The sequence below is a fragment of the Puma concolor genome, chromosome A2 (genome assembly GCF_028749965.1).
Source record: "Puma concolor isolate L17-30 chromosome A2, mPumCon1.1.hap2, whole genome shotgun sequence".
Classification (NCBI taxonomy): Eukaryota; Metazoa; Chordata; class Mammalia; order Carnivora; family Felidae; genus Puma; species Puma concolor.
Window position 1 is genome coordinate 51,090,595 of NC_141668.1, and position 17,593 is coordinate 51,108,187.

General features: G+C 56.0%; 3 protein-coding genes and 2 long non-coding RNA genes across 7 annotated transcripts in view; 4 read left to right on the plus strand and 1 right to left on the minus strand.

Moving 5' to 3' along the window:
• Positions 1-3,107, plus strand: HOXA7 (homeobox A7). The gene is made up of 2 exons (XM_086693910.1): positions 1-601; positions 1,574-3,107. Exons 1-2 carry the CDS (start codon positions 223-225, stop codon positions 1,900-1,902), a joined length of 708 nt encoding a protein of 235 aa, XP_086550036.1. The 5' UTR covers positions 1-222; the 3' UTR covers positions 1,903-3,107.
• On the minus strand, positions 1,950-6,307 carry LOC147583177 (uncharacterized). Of its 3 annotated transcripts, XR_015246070.1 has the most exons (4): positions 5,481-6,307; positions 5,085-5,191; positions 4,710-4,936; positions 1,950-4,496 (listed from the first exon to the last, which is right to left on the minus strand). It is a non-coding gene; the product is annotated as an uncharacterized LOC147583177 (long non-coding RNA). The 3 variants fall into 3 exon arrangements; XR_015246067.1 differs by having other exon boundaries at positions 5,085-6,307; XR_015246069.1 differs by lacking the exon at positions 4,710-4,936 and having other exon boundaries at positions 5,085-6,307.
• Positions 4,365-17,593, plus strand: part of LOC147583178 (uncharacterized) — a 25,679-nt gene continuing 12,450 nt past the window's right edge. The window contains exons 1-2 of the long non-coding RNA XR_015246055.1: positions 4,365-4,502; positions 16,685-16,788. This is a non-coding gene — a long non-coding RNA (uncharacterized LOC147583178). The remainder of the gene's footprint in view (positions 4,503-16,684; positions 16,789-17,593) is intronic.
• Positions 8,869-11,219, plus strand: HOXA6 (homeobox A6). The gene is made up of 2 exons (XM_025929863.2): positions 8,869-9,539; positions 10,960-11,219. Exons 1-2 carry the CDS (start codon positions 9,098-9,100, stop codon positions 11,217-11,219), a joined length of 702 nt encoding a protein of 233 aa, XP_025785648.1. The 5' UTR covers positions 8,869-9,097.
• Positions 11,221-15,846, plus strand: HOXA5 (homeobox A5). Its single transcript, XM_025929864.2, has 2 exons — positions 11,221-13,808; positions 14,793-15,846. Exons 1-2 carry the CDS (start codon positions 12,914-12,916, stop codon positions 15,041-15,043), a joined length of 1,146 nt encoding a protein of 381 aa, XP_025785649.2. The 5' UTR covers positions 11,221-12,913; the 3' UTR covers positions 15,044-15,846.

Genomic DNA, 17,593 nt, shown 5'->3' on the forward strand with positions numbered 1-17,593 from the left:
CCTTCCATTCTAGGCTGCCGCTGGCCCCGCGGAGCGAGACCACCTGTGAGGGCTGCTGAGATTGGCGGAGGCGGTCATGTGGGCGGTCACGTGCTGCGGCGAGCTCGGTCCAAAAGAAAATGGGGTTTGGTGTAAATCTGGGGGTGTAATGTTATCATATATCACGCTACCTCGTAAAACCGACACTGAAAGCTGCCGGACAACAAATCACAGGTCAAAATTATGAGTTCTTCGTATTATGTGAACGCGCTTTTTAGCAAATATACGGCGGGGGCTTCTCTGTTCCAAAATGCCGAGCCGACTTCTTGCTCCTTTGCGCCCAACTCGCAGAGAAGCGGCTACGGGGCCGGCGCCGGCGCCTTCGCTTCGACCGTACCGGGCTTGTACAATGTCAACAGCCCCCTCTATCAGAGCCCCTTCGCGTCCGGCTACGGCCTGGGCGCCGACGCCTACGGCAACCTGCCCTGCGCCTCCTACGACCAAAACATCCCCGGGCTCTGCAGTGACCTCGCCAAAGGCGCTTGCGACAAGGCGGACGAAGGCGCGCTGCACGGCCCGGCCGAGGCCAATTTCCGCATCTACCCCTGGATGCGGTCTTCAGGTAGGCGCAGCAGCTAGGCGGGCCGGGTGGGCGGGCGGACGGACAGGCAGAAGGGAGCGCGGGGCTGGGGAGCGCGGAGAGCCGAGAGAGGCGACTGGGAGCCGGCGGCCCCGTGACTCCTGGCGGCGCTGCCTTTCTGGTTTTAATTAGAGTCGAGGCGCCATAGCGTGGAGAGCCCGTAGCATTGTATGTAAATGAGGCTCATAAAACTTTTTATGACCCAATTAATGGGTTCGATCCTCGTAAATTTATTTAACTCCATTTGCCTTGGAATTTTAACATTTTGCTCGCTATTCTCTCTTTCTCTCTTTCTCTCTCCCTTTCTTCTCTCCCTCCCTCCTCCTTTTCCTTTCAGCCTGGCTTTTCTTTCTCAAAAGCAGGAAGAGCCAAACCCTTCATCTGGGCCCCTCTAACGCCCCAGTGCCAGGGGCCATTTAAAGGCGGGGTGGGGAACCAGAGCTGAGACAGGGGGTCGGAGTGCCCTAGGAAGTTCCGGGGATGGGGGGCGCAGTCTTCTAGGGAGGAAAGGCGCCCCTGGAGAGCGGACCGCCCGTTGGTCACCCACTTGCCTAGCAAGAGGCGGGGGGGAAGCGGTCCAGCTCTCCTTTGAATGGCAAAAGCGCAGCGTCTCCCACTTGCCCACACTCTATATTTACAATTTCCCTTTGTCAGGGGGAAGCAGGACATTGTGGAAGCCTAGCCGGCTGGAAAGGGCGGTTGTAAAGTTGGGATTCTGCGCCTTGCCTCCTCACAGAGCTGCCTGCGCGTCTGGCACCGCAGTTGGGGTCTTCCGCTAACACTCCCGCTCCTCCCCCAGCTCCGTTCCGGGGCGCGGGCGGAGGGGGACGCGCGCCCGGGCTAGCGCTGGGAGAAAGGTGCAGGCTCTGGGATAGCGGTCTGGCTAATGCACTGTCTTGTGTCTGTGTTGGCTAAACTGTCCGTGTGTCCGTGTGTCCACATGTCTGCTTCCAGGGCCCGACAGGAAGCGGGGCCGCCAGACCTACACGCGCTACCAGACGCTGGAGCTGGAGAAGGAGTTCCACTTCAACCGCTACCTGACGCGGCGCCGCCGCATCGAGATCGCCCATGCGCTCTGCCTCACCGAGCGCCAGATCAAGATCTGGTTCCAGAACCGCCGCATGAAGTGGAAGAAAGAGCATAAAGATGAGGGTCCGGCCGCCGCAGCCCCCGAGGGCGCAGTGCCCGCCGCCGCCGCCGCCGCCGCCACCGCCGCCGCCACGGACAAGGCCGACGATGAGGACGAAGACGACGAAGAGGAAGACGACGAGGAAGAGGAATGAGGGGCCGAGTAGGGGCCCTGGCTGCACCAGACAGTCGGGAAAGCGTCTTTAGAGACTCACTGAATTTATTTACAAAAGTGGAAAAAATAAAAAGAAAACGTGAAAAACAAAAACAAAAACAAAAACAATCCCCAACCTGCACCCATCTACCCCATTACCTATCCCAGCTCCCACCTTTTCTGGACTAAGCAGCCGCCTAGACTGGGTCCCCTTGGGGATCCCTCTGCCCCAAGGACTCCCAGCAGACACTCTCCCTACCCCGGCCGCCCAGTTCTGCACTGGCACGGCTAAAATACTACCTAGCACAGGCCTCGGCCAGAGGCAACCCCAAACTACCTATGGGCCCAGTCCCCAGTAGGCCTCCACTCCCAGGAAGCCCAGACGCGTCCCAACACTGGCAGACACCCAGCACCTCCCCCATACCGACAAGGACCTGATTTTCTCAGTACTACCTACTCGCCCCAAACTACCTATTTTGTGCTCACTGGCTCGCCTGCTACCTAGTGCCGGCCCCTTCCCCGGCCAGGCCCCTCTTGCTTCTGCCCAGCAGCCTTTGGGGTCCCTGAGGCTGCACTGAGAAGACGCTGGGGTCCGGGGACCAGGGTATTGGCTTCTATTTAAATTGAAAAATAATATATTTATTCCAAAGCATTCTAAGTGCTGCAACCTAGAATCCCTCCATCTCTGGTCTGGGCACCCCAAGTTCAGGCCCTTTACTCCCACTTCTGGAGGGGAGCACTCCCAAGCTAGCTGCAGACCTCTGGGTTAGCTTTGCTTAGTAGGACTGCAGAGATGCTCTCAGCCTCCTGCACCTCCCCTGGCCCCATGTCCTACTGTCCAGCCATGTTGAATATGTACACCCTGACTTTTCCTACAATAGCAAATATTGTATATTTGAACAAGATTTTTTTTTTTTGTCATTTATATAGTCTTGGAGGTCATTTGTAAGGCAATGTCTTGACTTGGGAAGGATGTGTTAATGGGGTGACTTTGTAGCATGGTGTGTTGTCTTGAGCTAACTTTATAGCTGGTGGGGAGGGCTAATGCCCTTCTCAATGCCCTTCATCTCTTGTGTTGTCCTGCGTCCCCCCTTGTCCCTTTAGGCTTTAGCTTGGGTTCCAGGAATGGGAAGGCATGCTTCCTGTCTTGCCCAGCTAACCGTGTTTTATGTAACAGAAAAATAAAGATGCTTGGTGACAAAGAAACATGGACTGCTTTATCTAGGGGGGCCTGGGAAAGAGAGGTGACCATGGCTGGAGAGCAAGCCCTGGGTATGTCTGCATGCCCAAAGGGGTCTTGGGGAAGCAAAAATGGATGAATAACGTCCAGGCGTTGAGTGTCCATGGTTTGGTGTTTATGTGTGGCAGGTCCCTTTTTGTGTGGATTTGTATAGGTGCGTGTGTACCTCTTTTGTATGTGCATTTTTACGTATGTGTATATTACTACAGGAATCCATAATTTTATGTATTTCTGTGTCCATAATTGAGTGTGTGTGTTTCTGTGTGTCTATAATTGTACATGTGCATTTCTCTGGAGATTTTTGTCTTGGTTTTGTGTGTGTGCACAAACATCTCCCGGATCTCTAGAAAACGGAATCTTCGGTAGATACATTATAGTCTATGAATCTCTCTAAAAACCCATAAATTCCGTGAGCAAATCCAAAATCCACCGTTTCCCCTACTGCTGTGGGGTGGGCTTGGGAAGGGGTATTACCCTGCCAATGATCCTGAATTTTCCATGAACCCAGCCCCATGCTAGGAGGTGGGATTCAGGCCCTTTGACGCAGCCCCCCTCCCACCCTGCATTCAGGCAAAGCAAGGGCGCCTGGGCACAGCACTGCAACTGAGGGGTAGAGGAAGGGGCAGGGACCGCATACCCCCTGGCTGCGGAGCCTTGGCGGGGGGCGTCCGGGTGCGGGGAAGGATGAGGGTCTGCGTAAGGGGCGAAGGGCGATGGGGACAGCGCAGAATAGCCTGAGCTCGGCGGGCGAAGACCTCGACTCCAGCCTCCTGCCTAGGTTGGGCCCGCTTCTTCTTGCTCTTTTAATAAAACCCGGCCCAACTGGGTTTGTAAAACCTGCGTCCCCAAGTCGGGGCAGCCTCGGTGGTAAGATGGCGCCGGTGTAAGAGCTGCCTCCTCTTAGTGATGGGGAAAGGGTCATAAATCCGTTGTTGTTTATGAAAATTTACAACTTTGCAATACAACTTTATGAGTTGTTCGGCCCTTCCATTGGCCGCTGTCGGTCATGTGGATGGGAACCGTGAACATGAACTTTTTTATAATTTCCCTTGCGAGAATAGAGCCGCATTCTTTTGCTCCGCTCCGTCCTGCCTGCTTCGGAGCTCTGCCTTCCAGCCGGGCTTGGCTGCGCTTTGTCCGGCGATGGCGAGCGAGACGAGGCCCCGGCCCGGCCCGGCCCGGCCGCTCCCGCTGGAGGTGGGGCGCGTCCAGTTCCCGGCGCCGCCGCGGCCGCTTCGCAACTCGCAACCTGGCTAATTTCCTGCGTCCTCTGGCACCAGGAAGGAGGACAATTCGTCTCCCCGGCTGCCCAAGCGACAGCTGTCAGAGGGGCAGGAGCTTCTGGGAGCCGCCATCTGAAGGTGAGACATGTGGGGAGACAGGAGCAAAGGTGGTGAGATGGCAGCCGGCGCCGGCGGCGGTGGGAGAGGGCACTAGGGCGGCTTTGAAGAGGGGCATACTCACCCTCGCCCACACTCACCGTTCACACTTGCCCCCCTTCACACGTGCGCGCGCGCGCGCGCACACACACACACACACACACTCCCTCTCTCCTCTCTCTTGCTCACCATGGCAGTGAATGCCAGCCTCCTTTCAGTGGCACAGCGCCCTGGCATGGGGCAGGAGCACTGAGGTCTCTCCCCTCTTCCCCAGCGACCTTGCCGAGCCCAAAAAGAAGTGGCCCTGCCCTCCGCGTTCCTTGCCAGTCTCCCGGGTTTGGATTTTTTTTTTTTTTTTTCATTCATGACCCAGTTGGCTCGGTTGAATTTCCCAACAATTGAAGACAGTTCCCGACCTGGGGAGGTGGGAAGAGGTGAGGGCAAAGTGAATTAATCGACCTGCTTTTTTATTAGTGTCAACACAGCACCTTCTATTCTGAGGGACTCGGTTTCTGGAGAGAAAGGTAGAATGAGGGGAAAAAAAACAAACAAACAAAAACTTACTAATTCGGCCAGGTTCTTCTGCTGATTGCCTGCTTCCTTTCACGCGGTTTTCCGATGACAGATGTGTCTGAAGCGCGGGGAGAGGGACTAGGTGCGTGGGTGGAACTCTGTGTTGGAGGAGAGGATGGGGTTAATTGGCTGGGTGTTGCTTGGCGGGAAGTTTCGGTGCAGAGAATGTACTGGTGTTATTGAGAGTGGCAGGGGCCCGCAGCTAAGGTTGAAAGAAGGACGCAAACCGCGTCTGGGCGATAGGGGGACCCCACCACCCCCACATCGGCGCAGCGGGCCGCCGACCGCGCGCCCCACTTTCCGCGAGCCGGGAGGGGACTGTGAAGCCGCCCGGGAGGCACGGAGGGTACCGTGGGCATTGACTTTATGTGGAGCGGTGGCACAGACCGTTGCTTGGCCTGGGTGCGCGTCGGCCAGATTTGCCCCGGGAGCTTCCTGGGACTGCGACCAGACACGATCTTGAGGTTCTGGGCTCGAGTTCTTTTTGTTTGTTCTGTGGTTCTGGTCGTTGTTGTTGTTGTTTTTCCACCTTAAGATAATACCTTGGTGTGCATTAGAAAATTAAGAAGGGGCTGTAGATGTTTGGGACGTCCACCGGCGCTGTGGGTGCACTCAGGGCGGATAAAGCTGCGCGTTTGCGTCGCAGGGCCGCGGGCTGCCTGACTGCGGCTGCCGCGGGCAGATTATTTATTGCGACCGCGCTGGGCGCTCGCTGCTGCCACGCTGTGGCCGTCGCCGGGACCGACGCCAGCCGCAGCCCCGCGTCGTGCAGCCTGGCGCGACTGCTGCGCGGGCCCCTCAGAGATTCCCAAGCAGGCCGAGCAGAGGGGGGCAAGGGAGGACCTGAGGGGCGGCCTCCCAGGGCCTGTCGGGAACCTCCCCCGCCTTGGCCACCCCTGATAGGAGCTGGAAGCCCGACTAGACTCGGGTCCTCCCCCTACCCCCAGCGCCATGGAGACTGGTTGCACAGGCGGCCTGGCACGTTATGGCTGCTTCTGTCCAAACTGCGCGTCCCAAGGCGTCCCCGGGGCGCACGCTGGTTCGGGGAAGGCGCCCGCTTTGGGATTTTCAAATCGGAGAGACCATTCCTGGCCCCGAGGCCTGCAGGCCTGGCTGGCCCTGAGGAGGATTGGCTATGGCAAGGAAGGCGGGCTTTGGCGTCAGGCGAGGGCCTGTGACAGGCAGAGGCCGCACCTGTATGCTATGGGCTCTGGCCTGGGCTACAGATCCAGGCGGCCCGGGTGGCCCTCAAGGTCCCCCCCACACACCGGCGGGCCGCCCTCCAAGCTGGCGGAGGTCGAGTGGGCAGCCCAGAGAAAGGGCGGACTGTGGGGCCCTGCTCACCATCCAGTCCCCCTTGAAGAGCAGCTGAAAGGTAAGTAGACCTTCTCTGTGGCTTTGACCTAGAAGAGAGAGTCCTGATAGCCATTCTCACTATCCCAGGAGAGGCTCCCTCCAGCGTCTGGGGCTCCTATTCTTGCCTGAGTGTCTCTCTCTCTCTCTCTCTTTCTCTCTCTCTCTCTCTCTCTCTCTCTCTCTATATATATATATATATATATGCACCTAAAGCTGGTTGGAGAAATAAATTGGGCCGTTGCCAACCTGATATGTACCAGCCTTGGCTAACACCTGGAGATTTCAATTTAATTTATTTTTTTCTGTCTCACTGCCTAGAGAAGCTAGAAACACAATGGTTTTTGGCTCTTAGCTGAGAAATCAAATTCTGTCATTGTCTGGGGGGTAATTATTAGATCAAGAATCTAAGTCAACCCATAACAAATAATAACAATAGTAGTATATGTAGTCAACTGCCATCACTCCCAATGCTGTGTGAGACCTGGAGGTATGAAGCAGAAATTACAAATGTAAACATTTCTCAACATCTCCCAACAGTTATTTTTGTCTTATATAATAATAACTTGCTTGACGTCACTGTCATCTGATGGTCTTGTTTAGGAAACAATAACTCAAACATGATTTTCTTTGGACATAGCCTTAAAAAAAATAGTTCCCTTTAAAATTTTTTACTTGAGTTTTCATTTTCACCTATCGGGTCCATTCCCTGAAGAAATTCCAGGGAAATGTTACATTCTCTCTTCTCCTGCCAGGCCCTTTTTACATATGCAAAGGAGAAACTTTCCCAGCGTGGATTGATTGGGGCACAGGGAGAAGGCTTCTGGGTTAGACCCCATAGCGTGGGCAACAGCCACTTTCTAGGGTGCTTGCTAGGTTCTGTGGAGGCCACCCTTAGCCCAGTCCTTTCCCAGTTTTCTCCCTTTGAGGGAAGTGAGGGCAGGGCCAAAAAAAAAATCAAAAAGCAAGGAGGAGATTAAGGAAGTCGTTGTCAGATTCCAGGAGGGCATTGCCACCCCCAAGTCCTGAACCCCATCAGCCTGCATTCATCGGAGTTTTACAGATCTTAGAAACGTCCTCCGGAAATTCAACCAAATTGTATAAATAGTCTTTCTTCAGCCTCCACAGAATTGAGGATTTTAAAGCTAATTCAAGGGTTTTACAAGCCCAACAAATACAGTTGTAAAAATGCCATTGGAAAGATACCACGTTTTACAAAATGAGATTGATCCATGTGCTGTAAAAGTCAACTATCTCTAAGGCACACCTATCAAGCAAGGGCAGCCAGGGACACGCTTTTCACCTCCTGTCTGGGAAAGGCCAGGCCTGTGACAACGGCAAAAGCAATGCAGACGATTCCTGGAGCCCGTGAGGCAACTGTTCCCGGCACTGGGGCAACTGCAACCGGCAGGCCCCCAGCAGTCCCAGGAAAGGCAGGGGAGAGGGTACACCCCAGGAAAGTGCGGGCTGTTGGGCACCCCAGAAACCAAGCACATCAATTACCCCACAGCCTTTGGGACATCCCAGCTGCCCTCTATGCCTGGCTCGGCAGGGACCTTGGGATGCCGTGCCTCCAGAAAGAGGACAGATATTCCACATCTGGATCTGTCTCAGCTCTGAGCACTTCGGGTGTTGAGAGGACGAGTCCCAAGGGCTGGGTGAGGGGAGCAGGTTCCCCCGTTTTGCTTCGAAGCTCTGTCTCCAGGCCACTCCCCTGTAGGTCCCTTTCTTGTTGAAACCAGTGGTTTCTGGCCTCTGGATTCCTGGGTTCAAAGGTGGTATGGGGACGCACAGCTTGTGGGGTGCTTTGAGGCCAGGCGGTCGTTGGCCATTGGAGGGGAGCCCGTCTGGACTCCAAGGAGACGTGTTGTATGTGGGCGGATGGGGCTGCCAGGGGAAGACGTTTAGCCGCGATCTGGTCAGCTCGAGGTGAGCCTTCGGCTCCAGGCGGTAGCGAGGCCCAGGCCCCTGGTGGGAGTGGGAAGGAAAGAGGGAAGGGATGCACGGATTCCTAAGACGCAGGAGTGAGGAGCTGGGCGTGAAGGCCTGGTTTCTCAGGCCCCCTTCTTCAGTCCCGGAACCCGCACCCACGGGCGGGGGAGTGCAGAAGGAGGGGCACGCTCAGGGCCCTGCGGGGCGGGCAAGCCGGCCGGGAGCTAAGCCGTCGTGGTCACCGCCCCTCCCGGCGCGGGGCTGTCAGGTTTCCTGTTTGGAAAGAAAAACCAGCAAAATCCGAAAAGGCAAGAAGGGGAGGAGGAGGGAGCGGGCCTGGCGGGGCCTTTGCGGCGGCCTGGACTCTAAATGCCCCTACCCCGGCCTGATTCGCACGCCCCTGCCCGGGCCGTGCCCGCCGCTGGCGTTCGGAAAGAGAGCCGGGCCGGCTGGCTGTGCGCGCCCATTAATCTGCCGGGCGGGCGGCGGGCGGGCGGGCTGGGGGCTGTTTGTAACTTTGCTGCCTCGGTCGCCGCGGTCCCCGGGGAGCGGGCTCCAGCGCTCGCTCCCATTGGCCGCCGCCGCGTCAGCTGGTGCGATTTGCTGCTGTCGCTTTTGGCGTTCGGCCATCCAGAAACAAACCAGTTCGATGACTACTAATAGTTATAGCCAGATGTACTAATACACAACAAATCACAGTCCTGCAGAGGGGCGCGCAAATGAGTTCCTATTTTGTGAATCCCACTTTCCCCGGGAGCCTGCCCAGCGGCCAGGACTCCTTCTTGGGCCAGCTGCCCCTCTACCCGGCTGGCTATGACGCGCTGAGGCCCTTCCCGGCCTCGTACGGGGCGTCGAGCCTCCCGGACAAGACGTACACCTCACCTTGTTTCTACCAACAGTCCAACTCGGTCCTGGCCTGCAACCGGGCGTCCTACGAGTACGGGGCCTCGTGTTTCTATTCTGATAAGGACCTCAGTGGCGCCTCGCCCTCAGGCAGTGGCAAGCAGAGGGGCCCCGGGGACTACCTGCACTTTTCTCCCGAGCAGCAGTACAAACCCGACAGCAGCAGCGTGCCGGGCAAAGCCCTCCATGACGAAGGCACCGACCGGAAGTACACGAGCCCTGTTTACCCCTGGATGCAGCGGATGAACTCCTGCGCGGGTAAGGCATTTCCCCGCAGCCCCCCCAAGAGAGTGGAGGGAGAGGGGGAAGGGGGCAGGGAAAGAAGGAAGGAAGGAGGAGACGGAAATTAGAAAGAGGAAATGGAAAGAAAGGAGGAAAGAATGAACAAAGTTTCTTTGGCTTTTTTAAGAGATTAAAGAAAAAGAAAGAAAAAAGAAAACTAAGCCATTCCCACTGAGGCAATCAAGCTGTGGCAGAGTGAAGGCACGGCACTGGTGTCCATGTAAGGTGACACCCTAGGGGATCGAGAGGGGTCACTGCCACCCTACGTGAGACCCTGTGACAGGGGCAACCTGAACAGAGAGTGAGGCTGGAGGGGAGGGAGTGCCTGCCCACACATCCCCCTGGAAACACCCTGCACAGATCCCCAAGTAGAAGATGGCCTTCTGCACCCATCACTGATCATTCCCCTTCACCCCCCAATCCCTCTCCTTTCTGCCCTTCAAAACCCCATGTAGTTAGAGGCTCTCACTTGGCCTCTTCTAGTGTCTCCCCAAAGCCTTGGAGGGCCACATCCCCAGCCTCAGGAATTTTTTTTTCCTCTTTCTCCTCCCTTCCCTCCTCCCCCTTCCACTCAACTGCTCACTCTTAGCCAACTTCTGCCTCCTTTTGAGGCCCTGCCTGAGTCTCACACGCCCAGCCTGGGGGGAGCCCCCCAACCTTGGGTTCCTTTGGCACCAGAACAGATAGCCCATCACAGTCCTACATTTCCAGAAACCCCAGATGGCCCATAGCTCCATCCCTTTGCCTCTGGTTTCCAAAAACTCAACAGAGAATCCTAGGACAGAACCCAGTGCAGATTTTTAAGCTTCTAGTGTTTTGCTTTAAAAGCCTTGTGTTGTTTTGTTTTGTTTTGTTTTGTTTTCCAAGGGAGCTCTGCATTTTGCAGAAGGGCCATACAATTTGGGGGCGTTTGCAAAGATTTGAGAGGGCTGACCAGTTTTCATTTTCCAAAAAACATGTTGAGTCCTGACATGTCTGGCCACAGTAACACCTTCACAGAGATTCGTGTGTGAGTTCCGAGTGTCTACCCTACTCACAGGGCTCCACACCCATCACTTCCAGACACAAGCTCTGCACTCCCACAAAAACACGACCCAGGTACCCTGAATTAAGAATGCTCATTCTATTCCTTTTGCCTGTAATGGTTTTCTTGCAGAGCAGATTTTTCAAAAACAATAAGTTCTCACTTCAGGTTGTCTTAGGTGGAAAACATCTCGCTTGGTATGAAAGAATCTTCTCCCATCCTTCCCGATTTCGGCCTTAGACACAGCGAAAGAGGCTGGAGTGGAGAGGGGTGGTTTCCAGCTTAGAGGCCAGTGGCGCGGGGCGCGGGTCTGACTGGTTCGGCGGCCGGGATCCTCCTGGCTCACTGGCGCCCGGCCATTTCTGCCCGCAGGTGCCGTGTATGGAAGTCACGGGCGCCGAGGCCGCCAGACCTACACGCGCTACCAGACGCTGGAGCTGGAGAAGGAGTTCCACTTCAACCGCTACCTGACGCGGCGCCGCCGCATTGAGATCGCCAACGCGCTCTGCCTCACCGAGCGCCAGATCAAGATCTGGTTCCAGAACCGCCGCATGAAGTGGAAAAAGGAAAATAAACTCATCAATTCCACACAGCCCAGCGGGGAGGACGCTGAGGCAAAGGCGGGCGAGTAGACGCCTGGGCAGGGACCAGGCCAGCACCGCAACCTCCCTCGGCTTTGCCCCCTTGCCTTCGCCTGCTCCCCAACTTTTCTCCCCCCGCCTGCCCCCATCCGGGGGGCTTCTGCAGCTTCAGGGGAGCCGGGAGCTTTGCAAACGCCTGAGCATTTATTTCTCACACACACACAAAATCCCACACACAGCCAATCTCAGCGGTGGAGCGGGGCGCACTGCACACCCGGTCCCGCTCTCCAAGGCTGCCCTAGCCGGCTTCGGACCCCAGGGCGCGCCCCGAATTCGTCCCCGGCTCTTGTGCTAGCGCCTTTGCGCGCCCCTGAGCTCGGGACGCGGGGTTGCTGGAGAGGAAAGAACCTGGGCCGAGCCCCTTTTGGTGCCTGGGCGTTTTCGCCTCGGTCCCTCGCCACCAAGTCCCGGAGGGCACCACCAAATCGACTCCGGCCACTGGAAAGAGGGGGCATAAAGGCTGGGGCCCCAGCACTTTGGTGGCATCCCAGGCCGCCCCTAGACAGGAAGAAGCGTGAGGAACAAAGGGGGCCCTGAGACAGCCTTGTCTCTCGGCCCGCGCGCGACCGTCCGTGGAAGAGAAGCAGCCTCAGCTGAGCCGACCCAACCTGAGCGCGGGTGGAACTTTACAGCCCCGGGAGAGACTGGGCTCCCGAAGTCTCCAGCTCCGGATCCCGGATCCCCGCCTCCGACAGTGCCTGCGCAGCCACCAGAGAGTAGCTTTCAGGACCTAAGGAGGGGGCCCAGGGCCATGGGAACGGCAAGAGTCCTGGTTTCCAAATGTGCCAGGGGTGCCTGCGACGCTCAGCCTCCAGCGGGAAGTACCCTCCATGCCTTTCGGCTACATTCGTGATTCACTTTCGTCTTTCAGGACCCAGGAAAATAACTACGAAGATCCTAGGCACTAACACGAAATGCTTCCATTAGCACCCTCATTTTACTCCTGGAGATCTAAGCAAGACCCTAATAACTCGGCCCACGGATTCCCAGCCCCCAAACAGCTTCTGTGGCTGCGGGGAGCCTGGGCCCACTCGCTGGGTTCACCGAGAACCCTCCGAATTGGGGCCCGGCTGGCTCGAGGAAAGGGACCTGGTGGTGAAGATTCTCCAGGCTGGATACTTAAAGCAAATCAAATAGCGAACTAATGACACGAAAACCATATTTGCACGAAAGAAAAATCGACTCCGGTTATAAAAGTGTATGGAATTTGACCTCGCCTCGGAGAAACACTACACAAAAGCTATCTTTAATAGACGCCTGTCATTTAAGAGCGGCAGGGACACTGTCCCTCATGCACTCACAAAAAAAACAGAGCCGTAATTGTAGCTGCTGCTGCGGGCAGGATTTATTTCTCCAATTGGCTAAATGGCCTCCCCCCTTCCCCGAAGGTGATATCTGTATTTTCAAATTTCAGAGCTGCCGGCACGACGGGCAAAACCGACCCCAACCTCAACACAAAAATAAGAGGGGCTGCACAGCGGGGAAATAAAGTTGTTGTAAATAAAATCCAAGTCACCGTCTCCCCCCAATCCTCTGCATCCTCGCCGGGCGCGCGATCGGCAGCTGACGGCCTCACAATTGGTACATCCTAATGGAACTGCGAGGGAAATGCAATAATTTTGCCATAATGGGCTGTAACCTCAATTCGACCCCGGCCCTTGCAGCCCTCGGTCGGAAGCGGAGCGATGCGCCCTGCCTCCAGCGGGTGGCGCTCGAGTCCGACTGAACGGCGGCGGCGGGTGGCGGGCACGCGCCTGGGGCGCGCGCGCCACCCCTCTTGCCTCCACCCAACTCCCCCATTAGTGCACGAGTTTACCTCTAGAGGTCATCAGGCAGGATTTACGACTGGACAACAAAAGCACGTGATTCGAAGTCGTACCCCATATTTGGGTGCCTACGTAGGAGGGAACCAAGTACATGTCCCAGTCATTTCCATAATTCATCATAAATTGTGCAAGGGTGCTATAGACGCACAAACGACCGCGAGCCACAAATCAAGCACACATATCAAAAAACAAATGAGCTCTTATTTTGTAAACTCATTTTGCGGTCGCTATCCAAATGGCCCGGACTACCAGTTGCATAATTATGGAGATCATAGTTCCGTGAGCGAGCAATTCAGGGACTCGGCGAGCATGCACTCCGGCAGGTACGGCTACGGCTACAATGGCATGGATCTCAGCGTCGGCCGCTCCGGCTCCGGCCACTTTGGCTCCGGGGAGCGCGCCCGCAGCTACGCGGCCGGCGCCAGCGCGGCGCCTGCCGAGCCCAGGTACAGCCAGCCGGCCACGTCCACGCACTCGCCTCCGCCCGACCCGCTGCCCTGCTCCGCCGTGGCCCCCTCGCCCGGCAGCGACAGCCACCACGGCGGGAAAAACTCCCTGGGCAACTCCAGCGGCGCCTCGGCCAACGCCGGCAGCACCCACATCAGCAGCAGAGAGGGGGTTGGCACGGCGTCCGGAGCCGAGGAGGACGCCCCCGCCAGCAGCGAGCAGGCGAGCGCGCAGAGCGAGCCGAGCCCGGCGCCGCCCGCCCAACCCCAGATCTACCCCTGGATGCGCAAGCTGCACATAAGTCATGGTAAAGCCAGCCTTTTTCTAAATCCACGCGGCCGCGGGGGCGCGGCTTTCGGTCCCCCCTCTCTCCTTTACCGCCCTCTCTCCCCATCTCTCTCCTGGTCTCGCCTCTCCCAGCCCTGTGGAGTCTCTCCCCGCCGTTCTCCTTCCCCTGCTTCCCTCCTTTCACCTTCTCTTCTCTGCAGCGCCCAGCGCTCGCAAATGGGGAGGGGGGTGGTGGAGAAGGGCCGCTGGCCAAGCAAGTTTAGACGGTGCAACGGGGGGAAAAGGAAAAATGCCATATCGAACCCCAGCGCCTCGGAACGCGCTCCCGGGTCAAGCCAGCCGAGCAGGGCGCAGAGAGGTAGAGGATGGCAGTAGGGGCCGTGAATCGGGCTTGTCAGGACGGATAATTTATGAGGAGGGCTACGCTGGGGAAACAGCGTTACTAATTAGAGTCCCCGAAAAGGGGCTTGGGGGGGAATAATCGAGGCGAGAGCCGGCGGGATTCTGAAGTTTGGGAGCAGAAGGGACAGCAGGAAAGGGAAGAAAAAGAAAGCAGGCGCCCCAAGCGTGCAGGCTGGAACAGAAGGCGGCTCGCGGGGCTGGAACTTTAAGGGAGGGTGACCTGGAGGCCACTTGGACGCTCAGGAAAGGGCCTGGCTTCCGTGGGTTTCTGAGAGGTGGGCTGCCTGGGAGGGCTGTTCCCCGCCTCGGGGTGCCAGGGGCAGGGCCAGAGGGCAGGAGAGGGGTGAAGGAAAGCCGGGCGATCCTTCGGGACGCGGCTCCAGCCTCAGATGGGCCGATTGTTCCCAGAGTCCAAATTGTATTGTTTTCTCTCTAGAAAGGAAGAGGGAAGGAAATTCGGGAGGGGTGGGCGGGTGAGGAGAGAGGACTTGTTGAGCTTTTTCTCCCCTGTTCCTTGCTCAGGAACCCTGGCTCGTCCAGCTGACTTGGGTAACCAGGGGCTGAGGAGTTGGTGGCTAAATCGCTGACTTTTCTGTTGCAGACAACATAGGCGGCCCGGAAGGCAAAAGGGCCCGGACGGCCTACACGCGCTACCAGACCCTGGAGCTGGAGAAGGAGTTCCACTTCAACCGCTACCTGACCCGCCGAAGAAGGATTGAAATAGCACATGCTCTTTGCCTCTCCGAGAGACAAATTAAAATCTGGTTCCAAAACCGGAGAATGAAGTGGAAAAAAGATAATAAGCTGAAAAGCATGAGCATGGCGGCGGCGGGAGGGGCCTTCCGCCCCTGAGTATTTGAGCGTTTAAAGTACTGAGCAGTATTAGCGGATCCCGCGTAGTGTCAGTACTAAGGTGACTTTCTGAAACTCCCTTGTGTTCCTTCTGTGAAGAAGCCCTGTTCTTGTTGCCCTAATTCATCTTTTAATCATGAGCCTGTTTATTGCCATTATAGCGCCTGTATAAGTAGATCTGCTTTCTGTTCATCTCTTTGTCCTGAATGGCTTTGTCTTGAAAAAAAAATAGATGTTTTAACTTATTTATATGAAGCAAGCTGTGTTACTTGAAGTAACTATAACAAAAAAAAAGAGGAAAAAAAAACACACAAAAAAGTCCCCCTTCAACCTCGTTTAGTGCCAATGTTGTGTTGCACTCCAGTTGTTTAACTGTGCATGTGAGTGGAAGTGTTCCTGTCTCAATAGCTCCAAGCTGTTAAAGATATTTTTATTCAAACTACCTATATTCCTTGTGTAATTAATGCTGTTGTAGAGGTGACTTGATGAGACACAACTTAACTTGTTTGACGTGTAGTGACTAGTGACTCTGTGACGAAAACTGTGACTCCAAGCGGTGTGTCCCTGCGTGCCTTTGTAGGACCCTTTGCACGAACTCTGGAAGTGGCTCTTATAAGCGCAGCTTCAGTGATGTATGTTTTTGTGAACAAAGTTACAAATATTGTCCGAGTCTGGCTGTTTAAGCAAACTGTGATCAGCTTTTTTTTTTTTTTTTTTGTATTTGTTTTTAAGGAAAAAATACTGACTGGAAACAAAAAAATAAACTTTCTATTGTAAGTTCTCTTGGTCTGGTTTGTGCCAAATAGCAAGCGGCTCTTTCTGTTCTTCCGTCTGTCTGTCCAGTGCTGGAAGGCAGGGAGTCTGAGGCTACCTGAGCAGCCTGCCTGTGAAGGAGACCTCAGACCAACACCCTGACCCGCGACCTCCCTAACTCTGACCCATCAGAGTGCAGGGCAGAAGGTGGAAACGCTGTAGGTGGTTCTCAAGCCTGAGTCCGACCTGCCCATCTCTGAGGAAACCAAGTTAACTTGCTGGGTACAAAAAAGAGGAAAACAGAGAAAGGAGCAAAGCACAGGGCTTTGTTAACAGCCCTCAGGGCCCACACTGATGCTGCCTGTTTCCTGAGGTCACATCCTAGGCCTCCACTTGCTGAAGAGGCTGCTGTGCCACATTGTGGCCCCCAAACCCTCTGCCTCTGACCCACCCAGGCACCCCTTCCCATTCCTCACCCTGAGCCCGGTTGGCTTCTTTTGCTACAATTAATTTGCTACAAATGGAAGGTACTTACCCCATCCTAGCTCGATTGGGAAACTCCTCAGGGCAGCTAAAGCGCAACTAGAGATTTGCACATTTACCGACTGCTTACACTGATGCCGTCTTTCCTTTTAAAAGTTATAAAACAGTAAACTTTATAAGCCCCAGTTCCGGCTATATGACATTTGGGTGCCAAATGAATAGGGTTTTGTCTATGAATTAGATCGTAAAATCATCCATAGCACAGACAGATCGGCTCACTGGCTATAAAACGTCACGTGGGGCCATTAAAGTAAGTTTTATGGTTTTGGGGAGTTGACATCCAACATTATATACCACATAACATATAATCTCACTGACGCTGGACTCCATTTGACTCTTTTGCAGGCTACGTGTGCCGCCTGGTCATTCAAATTGTCAATTTTAGGTCCAGAAGTGTCCAAACCACAAGTTCTCAAAACTCTCTGAAAAATGGCTCCCTCCGAGTTAAGGTAAGCTTGCCTCCTGAGCGCTTTCAAGTTTATTTGTACTCTGAAAACTTTCTTCCTCGATCTCCTTCCCTCCCTCCCTTCCTCCCTCCCTCCCTCCCTCCCTCCCTCTCTCTCTCTCTCTCTCTCTCTCTGTGGTTCAGTAACTCGGAGGTTGCCTCTGAATTCAAAAGGGCAGAGCCAACTCTTCCTCTGCCCACAAGAGCAGCGCCAGGAGCCAGCTCTGCGGAGGCACCCCGGTGAAAAGCGCTTGTGGCCGCCGCGTCCCCAGGCCTAACTTTAATTGCTGCACCACCGCGAATGTTAATGACTTCCGCTGCTCTCGCCGGCGCAAAAGATGATTTTTTGTGTGCGAATGGGCCTGTGTGGGGGGACTTGGCGTGGCCGCCCCCCGTTCCGGGGCTGGCGAGGCTGCCTCTTCGGGGGGTAGCGGAGCCCTAGGGTGGGGGCTGGGAGACAGTGGGGCGCCGGCCGCGGGCGCCAAGGGCCGCGCTGCGCTGGGGAGTGCTTGGAGTTTGAAAGAAAGGCCCGGGCTGGGCCGAGGCGGACTCTGGCGGGATTCCTTACGGGGCTGTGGCAATATGTCTTCGCGGGCCGGGGTCATTTGGCAGCACTGAATTGAGGCGGCTGCCTTCGGGGCCGAGTTTCAGGCTGGCTCGGGAGAGCCGGAGGGTGGCAGAGGCCGGCGAGGCGCCGGCCGCACCTCCAGGCTGGGCCCCTGGGTTGCCAGGCCGAGCCCAGGACGCCGGGGACCGCGGGTCCCCACCTGGGGGTGGCGGGGGTAAGGGCTCACCACCCCCTCCCCCGC

Excerpts from the sequence above, each read along its gene's own strand:
- HOXA7 (XM_086693910.1), top strand. The coding sequence starts at position 223 with ATGAGTTCTTCGTATTATGTGAACGCGCTTTTTAGCAAATATACGGCG. Across the intron at positions 602-1,573 it reads CCCCTGGATGCGGTCTTCAG|GGCCCGACAGGAAGCGGGGC; the intron begins GTAGGCGCAGCA and ends GTCTGCTTCCAG.
- HOXA5 (XM_025929864.2), top strand. The coding sequence starts at position 12,914 with ATGCGCCCTGCCTCCAGCGGGTGGCGCTCGAGTCCGACTGAACGGCGG. Across the intron at positions 13,809-14,792 it reads CAAGCTGCACATAAGTCATG|ACAACATAGGCGGCCCGGAA; the intron begins GTAAAGCCAGCC and ends TTTCTGTTGCAG.
- HOXA6 (XM_025929863.2), top strand. The coding sequence starts at position 9,098 with ATGAGTTCCTATTTTGTGAATCCCACTTTCCCCGGGAGCCTGCCCAGC. Across the intron at positions 9,540-10,959 it reads GCGGATGAACTCCTGCGCGG|GTGCCGTGTATGGAAGTCAC; the intron begins GTAAGGCATTTC and ends TTCTGCCCGCAG.